At 53.3% G+C, this 19,959-nt stretch overlaps 2 protein-coding genes across 3 annotated transcripts in view; both read left to right on the plus strand.

Annotated features, from left to right (window-relative positions):
* Positions 1–189: 189 nt before the first annotated feature.
* On the plus strand, positions 190–9,798 carry sf3b2 (splicing factor 3b, subunit 2). Of its 2 annotated transcripts, none has more exons than XM_084691331.1 (22): positions 190–375; positions 676–722; positions 822–881; positions 1,231–1,437; positions 1,704–1,766; positions 2,003–2,150; positions 2,475–2,569; positions 2,840–2,948; positions 3,103–3,209; positions 3,624–3,827; positions 3,921–4,043; positions 4,170–4,250; positions 4,394–4,621; positions 5,091–5,240; positions 5,480–5,569; positions 5,956–6,063; positions 6,229–6,336; positions 7,694–7,836; positions 7,954–8,055; positions 8,154–8,253; positions 8,953–9,144; positions 9,422–9,798. In XM_084691331.1, the coding sequence occupies exons 1-22, from the start codon at positions 246–248 to the stop codon at positions 9,491–9,493; spliced, it is 2,667 nt and encodes an 888-aa protein (XP_084547457.1). In that variant the 5' UTR covers positions 190–245; the 3' UTR covers positions 9,494–9,798. The 2 variants fall into 2 exon arrangements, with proteins under 2 accessions (XP_084547457.1, XP_084547458.1); XM_084691332.1 differs by having other exon boundaries at positions 191–375; positions 3,106–3,209.
* A 2,468-nt stretch (positions 9,799–12,266) lies between these two features.
* Positions 12,267–19,959, plus strand: part of pacs1b (phosphofurin acidic cluster sorting protein 1b) — a 31,652-nt gene continuing 23,959 nt past the window's right edge. Inside the window, exon 1 of the mRNA XM_084691330.1 lies at positions 12,267–12,765. Coding sequence (XP_084547456.1) covers positions 12,611–12,765 — 155 coding nt within the window. The 5' untranslated portion in view covers positions 12,267–12,610. The remainder of the gene's footprint in view (positions 12,766–19,959) is intronic.

The raw sequence follows: 19,959 nt of genomic DNA on the forward strand, positions 1-19,959 counted from the left end.
TTGAAACTTAGTTATTTCCTGTAGACTAATTTGTAATCGTGCCAAAGCAAACTGGCTTTTGGTGGCTATTGCTGCATTCTAGTGGCAAGAATATCGAAGCGCATGTTGATGCCAATCTAAACTACACGTCCCACAATTCTCTATTCTCATTCATATTTTCCCAACAGGCTTTGCGTGTGCACTCTTGTCGTTGCTCGTGTGCCCGTTGTGTCTGCAGAGGGAACGACCATTGAACGAATATCACCATGGCTTCCGACGGACCGCCGGGGACCGAATCAATGCCGTCAGATTTAGGCAGCTCTGTTGCGGCCTTGAATTCTTGGAGCCACCCAGAGCTTCAAGCCAAACTCGCGGAGTTAGGTGCACCAAACATGGGTAAGAAGCATCTTTAAAGCTATCCTAGCGAGCACGCCAACTAGCTATCAAGCTAACTACTTCCGTGGCTAGGCCCGAACGGGACAATCAGACTGCCTGAAGTACGGTTGAAATTCCACAAACTTGAGGTGTATAAGCTCTCTAGGATCGTCTGTAGGCTATGTTTTTAAATGAGTGCTGTGATTGAATGTGTTTTCCATCTACCCACGTGAACATCCCCTTTTTGCCTGACTTTCTGCTAGCTTCGGTCGCTTGTTGTAATGTCAACACCACTCACTCAATCCTAATTTCCCTCTCTAGGCCCGCGAGAGGAGTTAATAGACAGGCTGAAAGGATACATGATGCAGGTAAACACATTTTGTGTTTTGGTTTAGTCGCTATTTTGAAATGTTTAAATTTGATAGTTTGATACGGCCTTGATGATTAACCCGTTGCTTCCTCTATAGACTGGAATCCTTCTAAGCAAGCCCAATCTGGCGGGGGAAGACAAGCCTACCATGACCACGGTAAGTCCCCCCAAGGCTACCCACACAGAACTCTGTAGTACAACAACCTTTCTCCTCTACAATCACTTGATCATTGCATTCCCCTCAATTGTATGTATCCACAGGTAGTCAGATGAATTGTTTTCATTTAGCAATGAGACGTACGATGTAGCTGTAGCAAGTCTTTCTTCGTATTTCCCTTGTGTCTCCACTTGGATGTATATGTATGTATTTCGCACTGTGCACTGGTTTAGTGTTGCTGCTGCTGGTACAAAGACATGTCCCGGTGGGGATGAAATAACCATCATATTATCGTCTTATTTATGAACATGTCCTCCCCACCACCACATCCTTCATTCCCTCCCTCCAGATGCCCGGGATCCCTCCCATGCCCCCGATGCCCATGCCCCCCATGCCCCCGGGAATGGGCATGCTGCAGGCCATGAGCATGATGGCGGGCGGGGCCCCCCCGGGCATGCGCATGGGCATGGATCCGCCCGGCATGAACCAGGAGGAGCAGCTGAAGATGGCCCAGCAGAGGGCTGCCATGATGCTGCAGCACGAGGAGAGGAACCAGGTGGGCAGAGAGAGAGAGAGACAGGAGGGGAGAGGAACCAGGTGGGCAGAGAGAGAGAGAGACAGGAGGGGGAAGGGAGGGAGGGAGAGAGAGGAGGGGGGAGGGAGGGAGAGGGCTTATGTCTGATGGACCTAGTGGGAGGATATGAAGGGAGGTGTGGTGTCGTCTTGCTTTCAGTGAAGGATTTGAGTCGGGATGGGTAGTCTGGAGGTGTGGGCACCACCCTGGCAGGGGGGATGTTGTTGACCGTGTGTTTGGGTCTGCAGGGGGACTCCCGGGCCATGGAGGAGCACATGAAGGAGCTGGAGCTTCTGGAGCAGCAGAAGAGGGTAAGGAGGAGCCTGTCTGTCTCTCTCTCCCTCTGTCTCTCCCTCTGTCTCTGTCTCTCTCTCTCTGTCCTTCAGCCTGGGTATGGGATGTTGTTTCCCCTCTGCCTCTCTCCTGCTCCCTCCTCTGTCTCCTTCCCTCTCCCCCTCGCTCTGTTTCTGCTATTCTTCTCTCTCTCCCCCTCTGCTTTCCCCTCTCTCCGCCCGCTAACTTTCTCTCCTCTCTCCCCCTCCTCCAGGCAGCAGTGTTGTTGGAGCACGAGCGCCAGCAGCAGGAGATGGTGAAGATGCAGCAGGGGGGTCCCCCGCCCGGCCCCCGCATGTCCGACCCCGTCTCCCGGCCCTCCCTGATGCCCCCCGGCATGCCCCCCCTCAGCTCCATGAGAGGTACGAGACCCCCCCCCCCCCCCCCCCCCCACACACACACACACACACACACACACACATCACTGAGTGTAATTGGTTAAACTCCCATCGTCCATGGGAATACAGCCCACCTGCGCCATGGAAGTCTAGACCTCCTGGCGGTAGACTTTCTGGTGCCTGATAACATTTAACCATGTTATTACGCTGTTTGTCGATCTGGACAAGGAGTGCCAGCTAAAATGAAGACACGTGAAATGAATCTGTCTGAGTGGGGTGTTGTAGCCTCAGGTTGTAGCCTCATGGTCTCAGGGAAGTGTTTGTGTACTGTTGTTGTTGTTGTTGTAGGTGTGAACCCCAGTGGGCCCCCCCCTCCTGGTGTGTCCATGATGCAGAGCCAGAGACAGAGGGTGCCCCCGCCCCCCGGGGAGGACGCCAGAGAGGTAACACCCCCTACTCCTTAGGACCTCTGACCTGACCACCTGACCTCTGACCTGACCACCTGACTGTGGCCGGAATAGCACACGCACATTTCATAATGGAGGGAGCTTGTGTGCGGTTCATGTGAACCTGTTTGTCTAATGTGTGTGTGTGCGTTTCCTTCTCTCCCCATCCCCCTCTCTCTCTCCCTGTGGCGCTCTCTCTCTGTCTCATCACCCCTCCTTTGCCCCCCCCCCTTCCCCCCTTCTCTCTGGCTGCTCCACCCCCCCCAGGTGTGGCAGGGGGAGGAGGTGGGCATCGGGCCCAAGATCCCCCAGGCCCTGGAGAAGATCCTGCAGCTGAAGGAGATCAGGCAGGAGCAGCTCAGCACCGGCCCCACTGGTAACAACACCTCACCTGAGCACCGCTGCACACCTAAACACTGTGTGTGAGAAAGTCAAGCGAAGCCTTCTTTCCTCGTTCCCCCAAGCTGATATCTCTGTGTGTGTGTGTGTGTGTGTGTGTTTGTCCTCCTGCGTTCCGCCCGTGGCTCCAGCAGAAGAGGAAGAGGAGGAGAGCAGGGAGATGGAGATGAGCAGCCTGGCTGCGGCAGGCGCCATGTCTGACGAGGAGGACGACGACAGCCAGCTGTCCAAGAAAGACGTGAGCGTCGCCGACGGCAACCCGCCTTGTCACCTCACCCCCCCCTTTCTACTGCTCACGCTTTGTTTTCAAATGATAGAACGGATAATAAAAGATGTACTTTTTCATTTCCTTTCTCGCCATCTCCCTCTCCCTGTTGCTCTCTCTCCCTGTATCTCTCTCTCCCTGGATCCGTCTCTCTCCCTGTATCTCTCTCTCCCTGTCTCCGTCTCTCTCCCTGTATCTCTCTCTCCCTGTCTCTGTCTCTCTCCCTGTCTCTGTCTCTCTCCCTGTATCTCCCTCTCCCTGTCTCTCCCTCTCCCTGTTGCTCTCTCTCCCTCTCCCTGTCTCTCCCTCTCCCTGTTACTCTCTCTCCGTCTCTGTCTCTCTCTCTGTATCTCTCTCTCCGTGCATCTTCCCCTCTCCTCCCCTCAGAAAAACCGCAAGCGCAGGAACCGCAAGAAGAAAAACAAGAAGAAGAGGGAGCAGGAGAAGAGGGAGCAGGCGGAGGAGAAGAAGGGCGAGGGGGACAAGGACCAGGACAAGCTGCCCGAGGTGGAGATCGAGTACATCACCGAGGAGCCCGAGATCTTCGACCCCAACTTCATCTTCTTCAAGAGGATCTTCGAGGCCTTCAAGGTCCGGTTCCCACTCTCCTTGTATCCCCACTTGTGCTCTAGGCCACATGTGAAATTAAATCCTTTTTGTTTGTCCCCTCATGCCTTCCATCAGCTGACGGACGATGTGAAGAAGGAGAAGGAGAAGGAGCCTGAGAAGGCAGAGAAGCCCGAGATGTCCATGCTGAGGAAGAAGGGCTTCGAGGAGGAGAAGAAGGACAGCGACGACAGCGATGATGTCAGTCGTCCCCCCCCCCACCCACTGTTTCAACGCTCACCCCCTTGACCAACACTGAATGAGATCTAACACATCTCTACGGTCGGTACACGCAACTGATCTTGTGTGTGTGTGTGTTTTCTCCAGGAGATCCGTCCGGATGTGCCCAAGCTGTCGAAGAAGAAGCTGAGGCGGATGAACAGGCTGACGGTGGCTGAACTCAAACAGGTACGCCCCCTGCTTCACCCCCGGGGGAAGCCCTCAGACACACTCCGCCCTAAGACACGCCCTGCTTCACCTGTCTGCCTCCCTAACACAGCCTAACACACACACACACCTACCTCACTTCCTGTCCCCCCCCCCCCCCCCAGTTGGTGGCGCGCCCCGACGTGGTGGAGATGCACGACGTGACGGCCCAGGAGCCCAAGCTGCTGGTGCACTTGAAGGCCACGCGCAACACGGTGCCCGTGCCCCGCCACTGGTGCTTCAAGAGGAAGTACCTGCAGGGCAAGAGGGGTATCGAGAAGCCCCCCTTCGAGCTGCCCGAGTTCATCAAGAGGACCGGCATCCAGGAGATGAGGGAGGCCCTGCAGGAGAAGGTGAGGGGGGAGAGGGAGCGAGGGAGGTGGGGGAGAGGGAGGGAGGGAGGTGGGGGGAGAGGGAGGGAGGGAGGTGGGGGGAGAGGGAGGGAGGGAGGTGGGGGGAGAGGGAGCGAGGGAGGTGGGGGGAGAGGGAGGGAGGGAGGTGGGGGGAGAGGGAGGGAGGGAGGTGGGGGGAGAGGGAGGGAGGGAGGTGGGGGGAGAGGGAGGGAGGGAGGTGGGGGGAGAGGGAGCGAGGGAGGTGGGGGGAGAGGGAGGGAGGGAGGTGGGGGGAGAGGGAGCGAGGGAGGTGGGGGGAGAGGGAGCGAGGGAGGGAAGTGGGGGGAGAGCTGTGTGTGTGTGAATCATGTATAAACATTGCTAACCCATTCAGATGATTCCTGGCCTTAGATAACAGCCAGAGGTGCAATGGTAGGCCACTCGTGACTCTGGCCCTCACTGACCCCTGACCCCCCCCCCCCGCCCTCAGGAGGATGCTAAAACCATGAAGACCAAGATGAGGGAGAAGGTTCGCCCCAAGATGGGCAAGATCGACATCGACTACCAGAAGCTCCACGACGCCTTCTTCAAGTGGCAGATGAAGCCCAAGCTCACCATCCACGGAGACCTGTACTACGAGGTAGACCCCGTCAGACCCCCATGTCCACATAGTGGTACCACCAGGTGCAGTCGAGTTCAGTCCACTTGTCTTTTTCTAAGTGTGTATCCATCCCCCAGGTAATTCAAGTGTTCAGGAAGTGTTCAGGTTCAATGAGAATGTGCCCCAGCACATGTCTGTCAGGAGGTACTGAGACGGAGACTACCCTGGTGTTTGGAGCAGATGGATAATCGGCTGGTATGTCTTTCTCTCCTCTCCAGGGGAAGGAGTTTGAGACGCGTCTGAAGGAGAAGAAGCCTGGCGACCTCTCAGACGAGCTCCGCATCGCCCTGGGCATGCCTGTGGGACCTGTGAGCACTGCCTCTACCCTCTCAGCCCAGTCACTTCCTGTTCTCTCTACCTCTCTCCCTGTTTCTCTCTACCTCTCCCTGTTTCCCTCTACCTCTCTCCCTGTTTCTCTCTCTCTCCCTGTTTCTCTCTCTCTCCCTGTTTCTCTCTACCTCTCCCTGTTTCTCTCTCTCTCCCTGTTTCTCTCTACCTCTCTCCCTGTTTCTCTCTCTCTCCCTGTTTCCCTCTACCTCTCTCCCTGTTTCTCTCTCTCTCCCTGTTTCTCTCTCTCTCCCTGTTTCTCTCTCTCCCTTGTTATCCTGCTCTCTCTGACACTGATTTGTAGGAGAGAACAACAGCTTTTTAAGAAGATGAATAGTTCTGATTGATGACCTCTCTCCTTCTCCAGAACTCCCACAAGGTGCCCCCTCCCTGGCTGATAGCCATGCAGAGATACGGACCCCCTCCCTCCTACCCCAACCTCAAGATCCCTGGACTCAACTCTCCCATCCCAGATGTAGGTCTACACTCTGTCAATAGTTAGGCCTCCAAATCTGTCTGGTTGAAGCGTTGGTGCTAAGAACCACTACTAACCTTTTGCGTTGTTTCCATCCCCACTCCTCTCTTCTCCGCGCCCCCATTTCTTCTGGTTCCTTTCTCTCTCGCCCTCCCCTCCTCTCAGAGCTGCTCGTTTGGCTACCACGCTGGGGGCTGGGGCAAGCCCCCGGTGGACGAGACGGGCAAGCCCCTTTACGGCGACGTGTTTGGAACCAACGCTGGAGAGTTCCAGGTTAGACTCTGCTCTCTCTCTGTCACACACGCACACAGACACAACCTCGGCATGTTCAGTACTGTGCCTACAACCTTACTAGTCTTCAGTGCCACATCATCTAACTAGTTTCCCTCCTCCGTCCCTCTCCTTCCTCCATCCCTCTCCTCTCTCCCTCCATCCTTCCCTCTCTCCGTCCCTCCGTCCCTCCCTCCCTCTCCTCTCTCCTGCCTCCATCCCTCTCCTCTCTCCCTCCATCCTTCCCTCTCTCCATCCCTCCCTCCCTCCCTCTCCTCTCTCCTGCCTCTATCCCTCTCCTCTCTCCCTCCATCCTTCCCTCTCTCCGTCCCTCCGTCCCTCCCTCTCCTCTCTCCTGCCTCTATCCCTCTCTCCATCCCTCTCTCCTGCCTCTATCCCTCTCTCCATCCCTCCGTTCCTCCCTCCCTCTCCTCTCTCCTGCCTCTATCCCTCTCCTCTCTCCCTCCATCCTTCCCTCTCTCCATCCCGCCGTCCCTCCCTCCCTCTCCTCTCTCCTTCCTCCATCCCTGTCCTCTCTCCCTCCATCCTTCCCTCTCTCCATCCCTCCCTCCCTCTCCTCTCTCCTGCCTCTATCCCTCTCCTCTCTCCCTCCATCCTTCCCTCTCTCCGTCCCTCCGTCCCTCCCTCTCCTCTCTCCTGCCTCTATCCCTCTCTCCATCCCTCTCTCCTGCCTCTATCCCTCTCTCCATCCCTCCGTCCCTCCCTCCCTCTCCTCTCTCCTGCCTCTATCCCTCTCCTCTCTCCCTCCATCCTTCCCTCTCTCCATCCCGCCGTCCCTCCATCCCTCTCCTCTCTCCCTCCATCCTTCCCTCTCTCCATCCCTCCCTCCCTCTCCTCTCTCCTTCCTCCATCCCTCTCCTCTCTCCCTCCATCCTTCCCTCTCTCCATCCCTCCGTCCCTCCCTCTCCTCTCTCCTGCCTCTATCCCTCTCCTCTCTCCCTCCATCCTTCCCTCTCCCTCCCTCCGTCCCTCCCTCCCTCTCCTCTCTCTCCTTCCTCCATCCCTCTCCTCTCTCCCTCCATCCTTCCCTCTCTCCATCCCTCCGTCCCTCCCTCCCTCTCCTCTCTCCTTCCTCCATCCCTCTCCTCTCTCCCTCCATCCTTCCCTCTCTCCATCCCTCCGTCCCTCCCTCCCTCTCCTCTCTCCTGCCTCTATCCCTCTCCTCTTTCCCTCCGTCCCTCCCTCTCTCCCTCTCTCCCTCCCTCCCTCCCTCCCTCTCCTCTCTCCTGCCTCTATCCCTCTCCTCTCTCCCTCCGTCCCTCCCTCTCTCCCTCTCTCCCTCCCTCCCTCCCTCCTTCCCTCCCTCTCCTCTCTCCTGCCTCTATCCCTCGCCCCGCAGGCGAAGGCGGACGAGGAGGAGGTGGACCACACACCCTGGGGCGAGCTGGAGCCGTCGGACGAGGAGTCGTCGGAAGAGGAGGAGGAGGAGGAGAGCGACGAGGAGAAACCCGACGAGACGGGCTTCTTCACTCCGGCCGACAGGTAGGCAGGAGCAGCCTTCCACACCCAGGAGCCGCTGGACGTCTGGGGGGAAAACATGCTCCTTCACAAACATCAGAGCTGGTGTCTAACGTGTGTGTGTGTGTGTGTGTGTCCTAGCGGCCTGATCACTCCTGGAGGGTTCACGTCGATCCCTGCTGGCATGGAGACCCCGGAGCTGATCGAGCTGAGGAAGAAGAAGATCGAGGAGGCCATGGACGGGTGAGCGTGGAGCCATGACGATGCGTTGGCACCTTTTTTTAAAATGTTTTCATTTGAACAGCCATGTGTTAACTGTGTGTGCGTGTGTGCGTGTGCAGGAACGAGACTCCTCAGCTATTCACCGTGCTGCCAGAGAGGAGGACGGGGTCTGTGGGAGGCGCCATGATGGCCTCGACACACATCTACGACGTGTCAGGGGTAAGGGACAGCCGTGTGTGTGTGTGACAGAAACCCAGACACTCCATACACACCACTAACCCACTGTCCATGTACAGAACGTGTTATATACTGTACAAAAACATAAACACACACTAACATCTGCCCTCTCTCTCTTCCTGCTCCCCCCCCTCCTCCCTGTCCTCTTTCTCTCCCCTCTATCCTCCCTCCATACTCCCCTCCCTCTCTCCCCTCCATCCTCCCTCCATCTCATCCCTCCCTCCCTCCTCCCTCCATCCTCCCCTGGATGGCCCTCCATCTCTCCCCTCCATCCTCCCTCCATCTCTTCCCTCCTCCCTCCCTCCTCCCTCCATCTCTTCCCTCCATCTCTCCCCTCCATCCCCCCTCCATCCCCCCTCCATCCTCCCTCCATCTCTTCCCTCCTCCCTCCCTCCATCCCCCCTCCATCCTCCCTCCATCTCTTCCCTCCTCCCTCCATCTCTTCCCTCCTCCCTCCCTCCTCCCTCCATCTCTTCCCTCCTCCCTCCCTCCTCCCTCCATCTCCCCCCTCCATCCCCCTCCATCCTCCCTCCATCTCTTCCCTCCTCCCTCCCTCCTCCCTCCATCTCTTCCCTCCTCCCTCCCTCCATCCCCCCTCCATCCTCCCTCCATCTCTTCCCTCCATCCCTCCCTCCTCCCTCCATCTCTTCCCTCCCTCCTCCCTCCATCTCTCCCCTCCAGGCGGTGGCGGGCCGCAAGGCGGCCGGCGGCCAGGAGTCCCAGGGCGTGGAGGTGGCCCTGGCCCCGGAGGAGCTGGAGCTGGACCCCCTGGCCATGACCCAGAAGTACGAGGAGCACGTCCGCGAGCAGCAGGCCCAGGTGGAGAAGGAGGACTTCAGCGACATGGTGGCCGAGCACGCCGCCAAGCAGAAGGTGAGCCTCGCACGCCCCACTCGCTTTATGGGGATTGTAGTTTTTATTTGTCTTGTTTTTTTGTATTTTTGGGGGGTGGGAAGTCTTGTGCTGCACTGTTTGGAGAGTCTGGAAGTCGAGCGTTTTGTTTGCCGGTCGAACCGAGGGCTCGACGTGTTCGCTTGGTTAGTGAGGTTTTGGCCGTCGCGTTGAATCAGGAATTGATTGACGTAAATGCAGCGAACGCCGACGTTAACTTGAATTCCTTTCCTCCTTTTGTTCCTTCTATTCCTCACAGCAAAAGAAGAGGAAGGCCCAGCCCCAGGACACACGAGGGGGAGCCAAGAAATACAAAGAGTTCAAGTTTTAGACCAAGAGCAGAGCGAGCAGGAGGAGGGGAGAGAGAGGAGGGGGGGGAACAGGAAGAGGAGGAGAGGAGAACTCTGATTTTAATCTATTACAAACCCAGACGATCGACAACTGTTTTCACCACAGGGAAAACGCACCGGGGGGGGTGTCATTTCCTTTTGATAATGATGATGGGGTTGATAACTGTGGTCTCTCCCTCTGTCATTTTGATTTTTACAAGGCTCTGCTGTGTCAGTTATTTTTTCCATGTAACTTGTGCGTTTCTGGTTGTTTTTTTTTTGTAAATAAATGACAGATGTCAAATTAGGTGCCTGTCCTGAGCCCGATGTCTAACCAAATGAGCTGTCAAATGAGATTATTTACTTGACTTAGCAGTTTAAAAGATACACTTTAGCCACTTGGTTTCGGAACCTCTTTGGCTAGCGTGTGGGAGGACTTTGTAAAGAGAATTCATTTTCCGATTGTGAAAACTCGGGGAAATCCCAAACCAGTTCACGAGGTTTAACCCGCTCCCCTGACATGAGCTGCACTTCCTTCTTCGACCACAAGGAGGCTGCAGGAGACGCGGAGTGTGACGGTCACCTGATGTTGGAAGCACACTGACCTAAATAGCATTGCATCTAACCGCGTGCTGACTCGGTCGCTGGCGTGTGCACACTTTAGTGTGACTTCCCTCTTCAGCGCACGCCCTTTGCTGTTTTTTCCAGGCAACTGCAACTTAAGCTAAGGCAACGCTAGAATGTGTTGATTACTGGACAGGCCTCTTCTCTAGGTCTGATGATGAGGATTGACTTAATTGTTATTTACACACAATGACGCTATATCCCATTAACATATCTGGTAATAACATTCGCTATTGTTATGACAAATGACATCATTTGTCCCTCGAATGATTTCCCTGAGCAATATGGAAAACGCTGTCAATCACATAGGCTACAGAATAATGATGTGTGTGTGTGTGTGTTCTTGGCCAACGCATACCGCTATGCAAGGCCTATACTTTGTCTAAGTGGCTGTCATTCAATCGCCCTTGATGGCCTAGTTGGACAGTGTTTCATCGTCTCGGCCATCACATGTCATTGTAAATCATCGCTCCTCGTCACGATGAGGTTTCAAACTGGACTTTAGAACTTCTGCCTTGCTCCATTTTGGCCCAGAACCTCGTTCCGTGACGTCTCCGGTGGGGCAGAATCGGATGTAGACGATAGGTGACACATCTGAAGCACTGGACTATTTAGAGCGCCTCGAGACCGCTCTTTCCATAATATAATCCACGTGATACTAATCTCTTTATTTGTCTCATGAGCGGGGCCTGAAACAACACCTGGAACTGGCTGGAAGCAATGGTCTGCACTGTGCGCCATCAAGGACAACTGGCTACCTTTCAATAAAGAAACTCTATTACAAATTTTTGTTTCTCGGCATGGGCCTACATGATTATGGGTGGTATAGAATCAGTTTAGCTTCCATTTATTTCCACCTAAATGGTTCTAATTGTGAGCAGACACGCACCAGGCCTTTAACCAGGGGCAAATCTAGGTTCCCACTTTTGGGGGGCTAAGCCCCTAGATAAAACCTATTATTTTTCATGTGACCCAGCAAAACTATAGGAGGTCTGGGGGCATGTTCCACCAGAATAAATTTTTGAAAATATCCTATTAAATAGTGTCCTCAGTGGGTTTTAGGAAGAAAAATGAACACATTTAGATTTTTTTGTTTTGTTTGTTTTTTAAGTTTTTCTTTGTTTTATAACAACAACATTTTGGGGGGTGCTAATGAAACTATTTTTTTTGAGGGGGGGGGGTATTGATATTAGACAATATCAATACATTGAATTGATTATCATAATAAACCTTCTCGTAATGGACTAAATTATGAGAAAAACATTAGTCATCGTCATAATAACCTTTTCAAAAGACAGACAAATGGTCTCTTGACATAATGAAGGTGGGATTAGCAACAGCTGTTAATTTGAAGCCTGTAAATAACCTGTTTTTCATTTAAACGTCATCTGTGTGTGAGGGGAATTGTGTTTAAAGATATAGGCCTATGAGTCATTCAGTTCTTGGAGGCGACGTAGACTTGTGCCGACTCGCGTGTGTGTGTTTGTGTGATGGGTGTGTGTGCGTAGGCCTACAGGTATGCGGGGAAAATTCCACTTAATTCCTATACCTTCTTTTGAGAACAACATACTGTTGAACACTTTCCCTTGCGTTCAGAGAGGAAACGAAATACTGTTACTGATGGTTTTGGCTACTGCTACGCAGTCAATACAATTATTAAAACCCATTCTTCAAATCGTCGCAGACTAGTGTGACCAATCATTGATTAGCCTATCAACTTGAAACAAACTTGTTTGTTTTTTGATAGGCTAACGTTTTATTATTTTAGGCTCACATCCTTGACACTGAAGCCATGCATTTAGGAAATTGTGAAATTCCCTTTTTGACTGCCACATTTGAAAATTTGGAAATACTTAACATAAACACGAGCTATAATTATTTTAATTACCAGAATAGTAGCCTACGCGTGACAGAACAGAAGTGTCAACATGACCGTGACATAGACCCTATATTATCATGTTAAATATTTACTTCATTTACTCTCATTTACCTCTCCCTCTCGCTTTCGCTCTCTCCCTTTCTCTCTCTCTCTCTCTCTCTCTCTCTCTCTCTCTCTCTCTCTCTCTCTCTCTCTAGCCTCCTGCAAAGGAATCGAAGTGTACGTCTTTAACAAGAGGCGTAGCTCTTTTGCTCAAGCATTGTAGGCTTCGACTTCGTAGAGAAGAGAAATTTCCGCTTCCTGCACTGATAAACATCCACGATCCAAGTTGAGACAGAAAGGGGATCCGTTCAGTTCAATCAGAAATAAAGGGCATTGACGGAAACATTGTTAAGACAATCAGTGCATTATCGGGAGAATATGCTTCTACTTATTGTACAGACTCAATGAAACGCGTTCACTTTCAATTGCGCACCCAAACAGAACAGTGTACGCAATTACGGCGTGTAGGTTCTCAAGCTACGGTCAGTTGCAGTTGAACAGAGGAGAGAGGAGTACTAGACTACTCACACCGCCTTGCGTTTGAACCCTTTCTCTAGCAACCCAGACCTCCAGGATGTCGGAGCGCGGGGGGCTCCAGCGGACTGGAGGTGTCCCTTCCCCGCACATGCAGCCCTCCAAACCGGTCACGATCAGCTCGAACCGCCCGGTGCACATGAACCTTTACGCTACCTGGGAAGTGGATCGCTCCTCGCCAAGCTGCGTACCGAGGTAAGAGCTCCTTCGACAGAGAGACCGTTGGTCTTGCGAGGCCACCGGCTGCTATGTGTCGGTATGAGCGTATGTTTACACAAATTAGCCATGTTTGTTTATATCTCAACATGACAAGTTTATGGTTCTGGAAACCGTAATGCATATTAAAATAGCCAAGGGACAGTCTCTAAACTTGTATGTTTTTCTTTTTTGGCGACACTAAGCGGCGTTTTCCTTCTCAGTTCTAACAGCAGTAGGCTTTATTGTTGTTCACTTCGACGACGATGGCACGTAGCATGCTGCACGCAGATGTTGAAACACATCGTCTGTAATGTCTTGCGACGTAGACTGTCACCCTTTAACCACCCATCTCATGAACAGGTATCTTAAACAGCTGCTTCCTAAGTGCTTATCAGAATTGTACGCTTATCGTAATTGTAACCTTTTACAGTTGGCAATAACCGTATGGTATGATTAGTGATCTAGGTGTTGAATGTAGGTAGAGTGCATTATTGGACACTTTTGTTTGTATTTCTTCAACATAATGCCGTATAGTGTTTCCCGTTCTTGCCGTCTGGATATAGCCTGTGTAGGACATTAATTTGTTTGCTAGTTAGTACAAACAGCTGGCACGTCACAAGCTAGTGTGCCACTACAGTTAGTATGCAGGACGCAAACGGATTTGCGACCACACAATGGCCCAGTCATTCTCTAGTGGCAGGGTGGTTGTCATGGCAGGCCAGTGGAACAGACAACCTTGGCAGGAGCATCGTCACCCTCCCCGGGCTTAGCTCCGCGTCTTAACACTCGTTGGAAGAGAGCTTTAGAGCTTCACCGGTTCAGGAGAGAGGTCCCCAGTGAAGGTCTTTAACGGGTCAGTAGTCCCCTTGCGTCCCTGGGCTTATTCAAGGTGAGTCGAGGCGTGGCCGTGAAAGCCTAGTGTCCTAGCCTGGCTCCTCTGAAGCCGTCCCTCACCTCCACACCTCTCCGCGGGAGGCCTTGGATTTCTCTCCCCTGGGTGTGTCCCCTCCCCCCCCGGGGCTTGGCCCCTCCCCCCCGGGGCTCGGCCCCTCCCCCCCGGGGCTCGGCCCCTCCCCCCCGGGGCTCGGCCCCTCCCCCCGGGGCTCGGCCCCTCCCCCCCGGGGCTCGGCCCCTCCCCCCCGGGGCTCGGCCCCTCCCCCCCGGGGCTCGGCCCCTCCCCCCCGGGGCTCGGCCCCTCCCCCCCGGGGCTCGGCCTCTCCCCCCCGGGGCCTGGCCCCACACAGGTATGGGCAAGGTGGGGAATGTGACCTTGCTGAACTCGTACGGGTTGGTCACGGCTCGATGGTTGCGGCCTTCGATCAGGCTGCAGAGGAGCTGAGCTTAGAGGAGGAGGAGGAGGAAGGTCTTTGCCTGCGTGCCCCAGCCCTTTATCGGTTTCCTTACAAGTAATAAACCACAGGCAGGTTGGATCACACTGCGGAATGTGAAAACCATCACAGCAAAAGGAGCTGTTCACAAGCTGGGTGCCTGGGTGGAATGATGTTCAGCTTCAGACAGGTGCGGTAAAGAGAAAGATGGTTTTCAAACATGGCGGCTCTCGTGTGAAAGAGGGTGCACTTGTCGAACAGTGGAATAATAACTTGGTGTGCCCCGGTTTTTTCTGACGCGATGTCTCGTGCTGGGTGTTGCAGGAAGTGAAAAACCAAACAGAATTTCCTCAGTCTGGATTGAGTCTCTGTAACCACTGCTTCCTCTTTACCCATAATGCATTGTGTGTGTGGTTTGTTTGGCACCGCTGGGTACAAGGCTCCCCTGTGGTGCTCCTTCACAATAAGAGCTCTTCTTAGAAACCCAACCTTTATGACTCGCCAGCTGTTGAGGTTTCCGCCAATGGTCACACTACGGCGCAATGGAAGAAGCTTGTGCGAGTATCAATCAAAAAGGTGTGAAAACGACACGATTTCTTCTTTTTGTAAAACCACATAATAAACCAATACAGTGGCAGCATCGCCCACCACTTCCTTGTCCAGCATCTGAACAACTTCTTCTTTTAAAGTCAGACCTGAGGGGACATTTTTACAACTGATCCCTAGTTCTCGTGACCCCCGTGTTGAGGTACTGTGCTGGCCCAGGACCAGCCCGTAAGAGAGGACGGCCTTCATCTCTCCTGGCTCATGCGGCATCATCCCCTTCCTAGTCTTGGCTCTGGACCGTCTCACTGGCAGCCCTGCTCCCTGGACCGTCTCACTGGCAGCCCTGCTCCCTGGACCGTCTCACTGGCAGCCCTGCTCCCTGGACCGTCTCACTGGCAGCCCTGCTCCCTGGACCGTCTCACTGGCAGCCCTGCTCCCTGGACCGTCTCACTGGCAGCCCTGCTCCCTGGCTCGGCTCAGATCGCACCCCAGGGGGCGAGATGATCATTTTCCCCCCCTGCCAACTAATCCCAATGACAAGCAGCTAGGAAACCAGCCAGCCAGACTGCTAGCAACAGCCAGCCAGTAACACAAAGAGCCTGGGACGAAAGCTGCCAGCCTGCCAAAACAGAGAGCCAGGAAAGAAGCCATACAGTCAGCTAGCGACAACCAGCCTCAGAAACGGAGAGCTAGTCAGCAAATCTAAGCTAAGACTCATACAGGCAGTCGACAACCAGCCGTCCAGCTAGTCAACCAACCAGGTCTGCTATTTAGGAGATTAGCACCCTGACTCATACAATCCTATATGTATGGTATTAGCCATTCCAATTATGAAACGCTTAGCTTTAATGTTGCACAGAGTGTTGACGACACAGGGAGTTTACAGGAAGGATGATTGGGATTCCACACAGCATTCTTAACCGAGGGCCCCCTCGCGGAGGTTCCTGCCTCTTTAGCATTCTTAAGACAAGCCTCTAAGACAGGCCTCCTTGCGGGGCTGCACCCATGGACCTTCTCAGGTGGGCCTCCTTGCGGAGCTGCACCCCTGGACCTTCTCAGATGGGCCTCCTTGCGGAGCTGCACCCCTGGACCTTCTCAGATGGGCCTCCTTGTGGAGCCGCACCCCTGGACCTTCAGTGGTCTTCAACCCTGGTCCTCAGGGCCCAGTGTCCTGTGTGTTCTAGAGGTTTCCCTGCTCTAACACGCGTGAATGGTCCTTATCAGGCTTCTTCAGACCTTGCTAACGACCCATTGAATCAGACGTGTTGAAAACCACTGCTATAGTCCTCATGGTGCAAATGAATGACTGTCTCAGAAGAATGCCTGAGTGTCCAATGAGAAAGGGGGTTTGGATTATTCAGATGTCTACCATAAAACCCTACACGCATATACAGAATCTGCTTATATACAATACACAAACTCAGTGAGTAAAGTGTACATCACACACACACACACACACACACACACACACACACACACACACACACACACAGTCACACAGTCTGAGTAGTGTAGATAAGAGCTCTGCAGTGCTCACTGTTCTGCTCAGATGAATGTCTTGGGAGGTCTTCAGTTTCCCCTGGCCTGGCAGAAGGGTGGACATGTACATGTAACTCACTCTGTGTGTGTGTGTGTCTGTGTGTGTGTGTGTGTGTGTGTGTGTGTGTGTGTGTGTGTGTGTGTGTGTGAGTCCATGCCTCTGGCAGTGTCTATAAAGAAGAGCCAGATTCATCTGATGCTTTACTGAAGCGAAGTGGTGATTGTTGATTTTAATGCTACTGTTCCCCTTGGGTTGGTGGGTGTGTATATATATATGTGTGTGTGTGTGTGTGTGTGTGTGGCTGGAATCCTATCCTCCCCTCTGGCAGCAGGCCACCACTGGTCTCTGTCTTTCCTCCACGTACACACACACACACACACACACACACACACACAGACACACACACACACACACACACACACACACACACACACAGACACACACTCACACAGACACACACACAGACACACACTCACACAGACACACACACACACACACACACACAGACACACACACACAGACACACACTCACACAGACACACACACACACACACACAGACACACACTCACACAGACACACACTCACACAGACACACTCACACAGACACACACAGACACACACTCACACAGACACACACACACACACACAGACACACACACACACACACACACACACACAGACACACACTCACACAGACACACACTCACACAGACACACTCACACAGACACACACAGACACACACACACACACACACACACACAGACACACACACACACACACAGACACACACACACACACACACACTCACCCCCGGGGCTGCAGCCCCTGCCTCTGACATAAGATGTCCTCTCATCTTGTGTGATACTGTGAGTGATACTGTGAGTGATACTGTGAGTGATACTGTGAGTGATACTGTGAGTGATACTGTGAGTGATACTGTGAGTGATACTGTGAGTGATACTGTGCTATACAGTTACATGTAGGAATACAATCAGTCGGTCCAGTGGGTCACACTGGCTTCTCTCTGTCAACACACGGACACAGAGGCATTTACATTGTGTGTGTTTGGGTTCACTCTATAACCTTTTATTCTCATATTGCTCATGATTTCCCCTAGTATGCCTTCACACACACACAACCTGTGACCTTGACACAGAGAAGGAAGAAGGACACATGCAGTCCATCCGCAACGTCCTGTAAAACTGGCAGACTTCGACACTTGTTAATTGGTTTAGGACCGTGTAGACGGTGTGATTTGATTGGCTGCTGGTTATCAGGAAATCGTTTGTCGGCTGTTTAAGTTATGAGGTAGTCTAGCTGATCAGACGGGTAGTAAGACATGCTGCTTAACAGGCAGGAAGGAAGGATTTTAGGAAGATGGTAAACCTGCTAAACTGCCTTTCATTCAGATGACCTGTCAATTAGTCAACCAGAATCAGTTAGACAACTAGCCAGCCAGCCAACTATCTATCAAGCCAGCCAGCCAACTGTCCAGCCAGCCAGTCAGTGTTAAGTGCTACCCTGTGCCATCATCATCATCATCATCATCATCATCATCATCACGGTCGAGCAGTCTACTGGATTAATCCCTAATCGAGTTAATGAAGGGCCAAGTGTGTGTGTGTCTCTCTAATTCTGTGTGTGTGGAGATTAGCTCCTGTAGTTAGATCTCACAAACTGCACGTCTCCCAGCCTCAGACACAAATCCTAACCTAGCTCACAACACGGCATGCATACTGAACAAGCCCCCCCACCATATCTCTCTTATCAATATACTGCAGCTGCTGGCTGTGTGTGTGTGTGTGTGTGTGTGTGAGAGAGGGGGGAGACCAGGGCTGGGGAACTACTGTAAGTATAAACACAAGATCTTTCTGAGTTGAGCCGTCTGGTAAGTTGTGTGACCTGCAAGTCCCGACGATGGGATATACAGGAAGGGGAAGTGAGGGTGTGTGTCAGCACGTGGGTGTTTGGGCACGATGCGAGTGAGAGAGCGTGTCAGTAGCTGTGCGTGTTTCCCTGCAAGGCAGGGTGCGGTGAGGGGGGGGCTAGTCTGTGCCCTCCTTGGGAAGGTAACAGGACGGTGGCGTGTCCTTGCTTGTGGCGAGAGGAAGTAGAGCGAGAAAGCGAGGAAGGTGGGGGAGGGGGGAGAAGGAGAGAGAGAAGGAGGGAGAGTGAGGGAGAAGGAGAGAGAGAAGGAGGGAGAGTGAGAGGGAGAGAGAGGGAGATTGAACAAGGGTGCCACTGGTGAATCAGCCTGTTTTAACACATCTCCTTAGACAGCAGTTCAGCTACATGACCTGTGTGTGTGTCAGTGTGTGTGTGTGTGAGGGAACAAAAATGTCCCCTCCTCTTCTGTGTGTTGGCGTGGGTGTGTTCTAGTTCGTCAACGCTGGCAGTCCGGACATCCAGTTGTGTGTGTGTGTGTGTGTGTGTGTGTGTGTGTGTGTGTGTGTGTGTGTGTGTGTGAAGGCTAGTTTTAGTTGATCACGTTGGAGAAGAGACCTTGAGCTTCAAAAGCTTTTCTAGACCGTTTTTTAGTCAAATGTAGTCGCTCTTATTGAACAATGATCCCTTTACATGTTGACGTCTCATAACACTTGATATATTCCTGTGCATCACTGACAACATATGGTGTGTGTGTTCTAGTTGGGTGTTCTTGCTGCAGGCAAGAGGCAGCCCATGTCATCAAACGCCCCGCCGCGTGCAACAGCCTGGGCATCCACAGGGCATTAGAGGGAGGGAAGGGGGAGGAGGAGGAGAGAAGGGGGGAGGAAAGAAGAGGTAAGGGGGGGAGAGGAAAGATGGGGTAAAGGGGAGAGGAGGAGGAGAGAAGGGAAAAGGGGGTAGAGGAGAGAAGGGGTAAGGGAGAGAGGAGGGGTAAGGGGGGAGAGGAGAGATGGGGTAAGGGGGAGAGGAGGGGTAAGGGGGAGAGGAGAGATGGGGTAAGGGGGAGAGGAGGGGTAAGGGGGGTGGGGAGGAGAGGAGAGGAGGAGGAGAGAATATGAGAGAGGGTGGACAAGGTGAAGGGGGTGGGGTGGAGAGGGGAGGATGATCAGGGATAGGAAGGAGGAGGGGGAGGATGATCAGGGATAGGAAGGAGGAGGGGGAGGATGATCAGGGATAGGAAGGAGGAGGGGGAGGATGATCAGGGATAGGAAGGAGGAGGGGGAGGATGATCAGGGATAGGAAGGAGGAGGGGGAGGATGATCAGGGATAGGAAGGAGGAGGGGGAGGATGATCAGGGATAGGAAGGAGGAGGGGGAGGATGATCAGGGATAGGAAGCAGGAGGGGGAGGAAAGAGAGAAGAAAAGGTGTTGATGACCGGTCTGAAGTGTGAATGAAGGACAGGGTAAAGGAGGGGAGAGGGGAGAGAGAGGGGAGAGAGAGGGGGAGAGAGGGGAGAGAGAAGGCCTTGTCTCCTCTCCTGTAGATCTCTGTGTTTGACAGGAGTAGCCAGCCATGTTCCAGCCTTGCCAACACAAAGAGGGCCTGCCTGCCTGCCTGCCTGCCTGCCTGGATGGCTGGTTGTTCTTACCGACTACCCTGCTTGCTGGGTTTCTAGCTGATTGTTTTGTTCAGACTGTCTGAGTGATTAGCTGGATGGCAGTTTTGGCTGCCTGGCTGGCTGACTGAATGGCAGACGCCATCACTGCCTCTGGCTCCTTGCTGTCGTCTTTTCCCATCAGTGTTCTCGATACAGACACCATTCCAGCTCTGCAGTGTGCAGTTGCACTAGCTCTAACTGCTGTTCTCATTGTTGATACTGCAACTGGC

This window comes from Hypomesus nipponensis, chromosome 25 (genome assembly GCF_054491055.1).
Source record: "Hypomesus nipponensis isolate SF chromosome 25, ASM5449105v1, whole genome shotgun sequence".
Taxonomy (NCBI): domain Eukaryota; kingdom Metazoa; phylum Chordata; class Actinopteri; order Osmeriformes; family Osmeridae; genus Hypomesus; species Hypomesus nipponensis.

Excerpts from the sequence above, each read along its gene's own strand:
- sf3b2 (XM_084691331.1), top strand. The coding sequence starts at position 246 with ATGGCTTCCGACGGACCGCCGGGGACCGAATCAATGCCGTCAGATTTA. Across the intron at positions 376-675 it reads GTTAGGTGCACCAAACATGG|GCCCGCGAGAGGAGTTAATA; the intron begins GTAAGAAGCATC and ends TTCCCTCTCTAG. Across the intron at positions 1,438-1,703 it reads AGCACGAGGAGAGGAACCAG|GGGGACTCCCGGGCCATGGA; the intron begins GTGGGCAGAGAG and ends TTGGGTCTGCAG.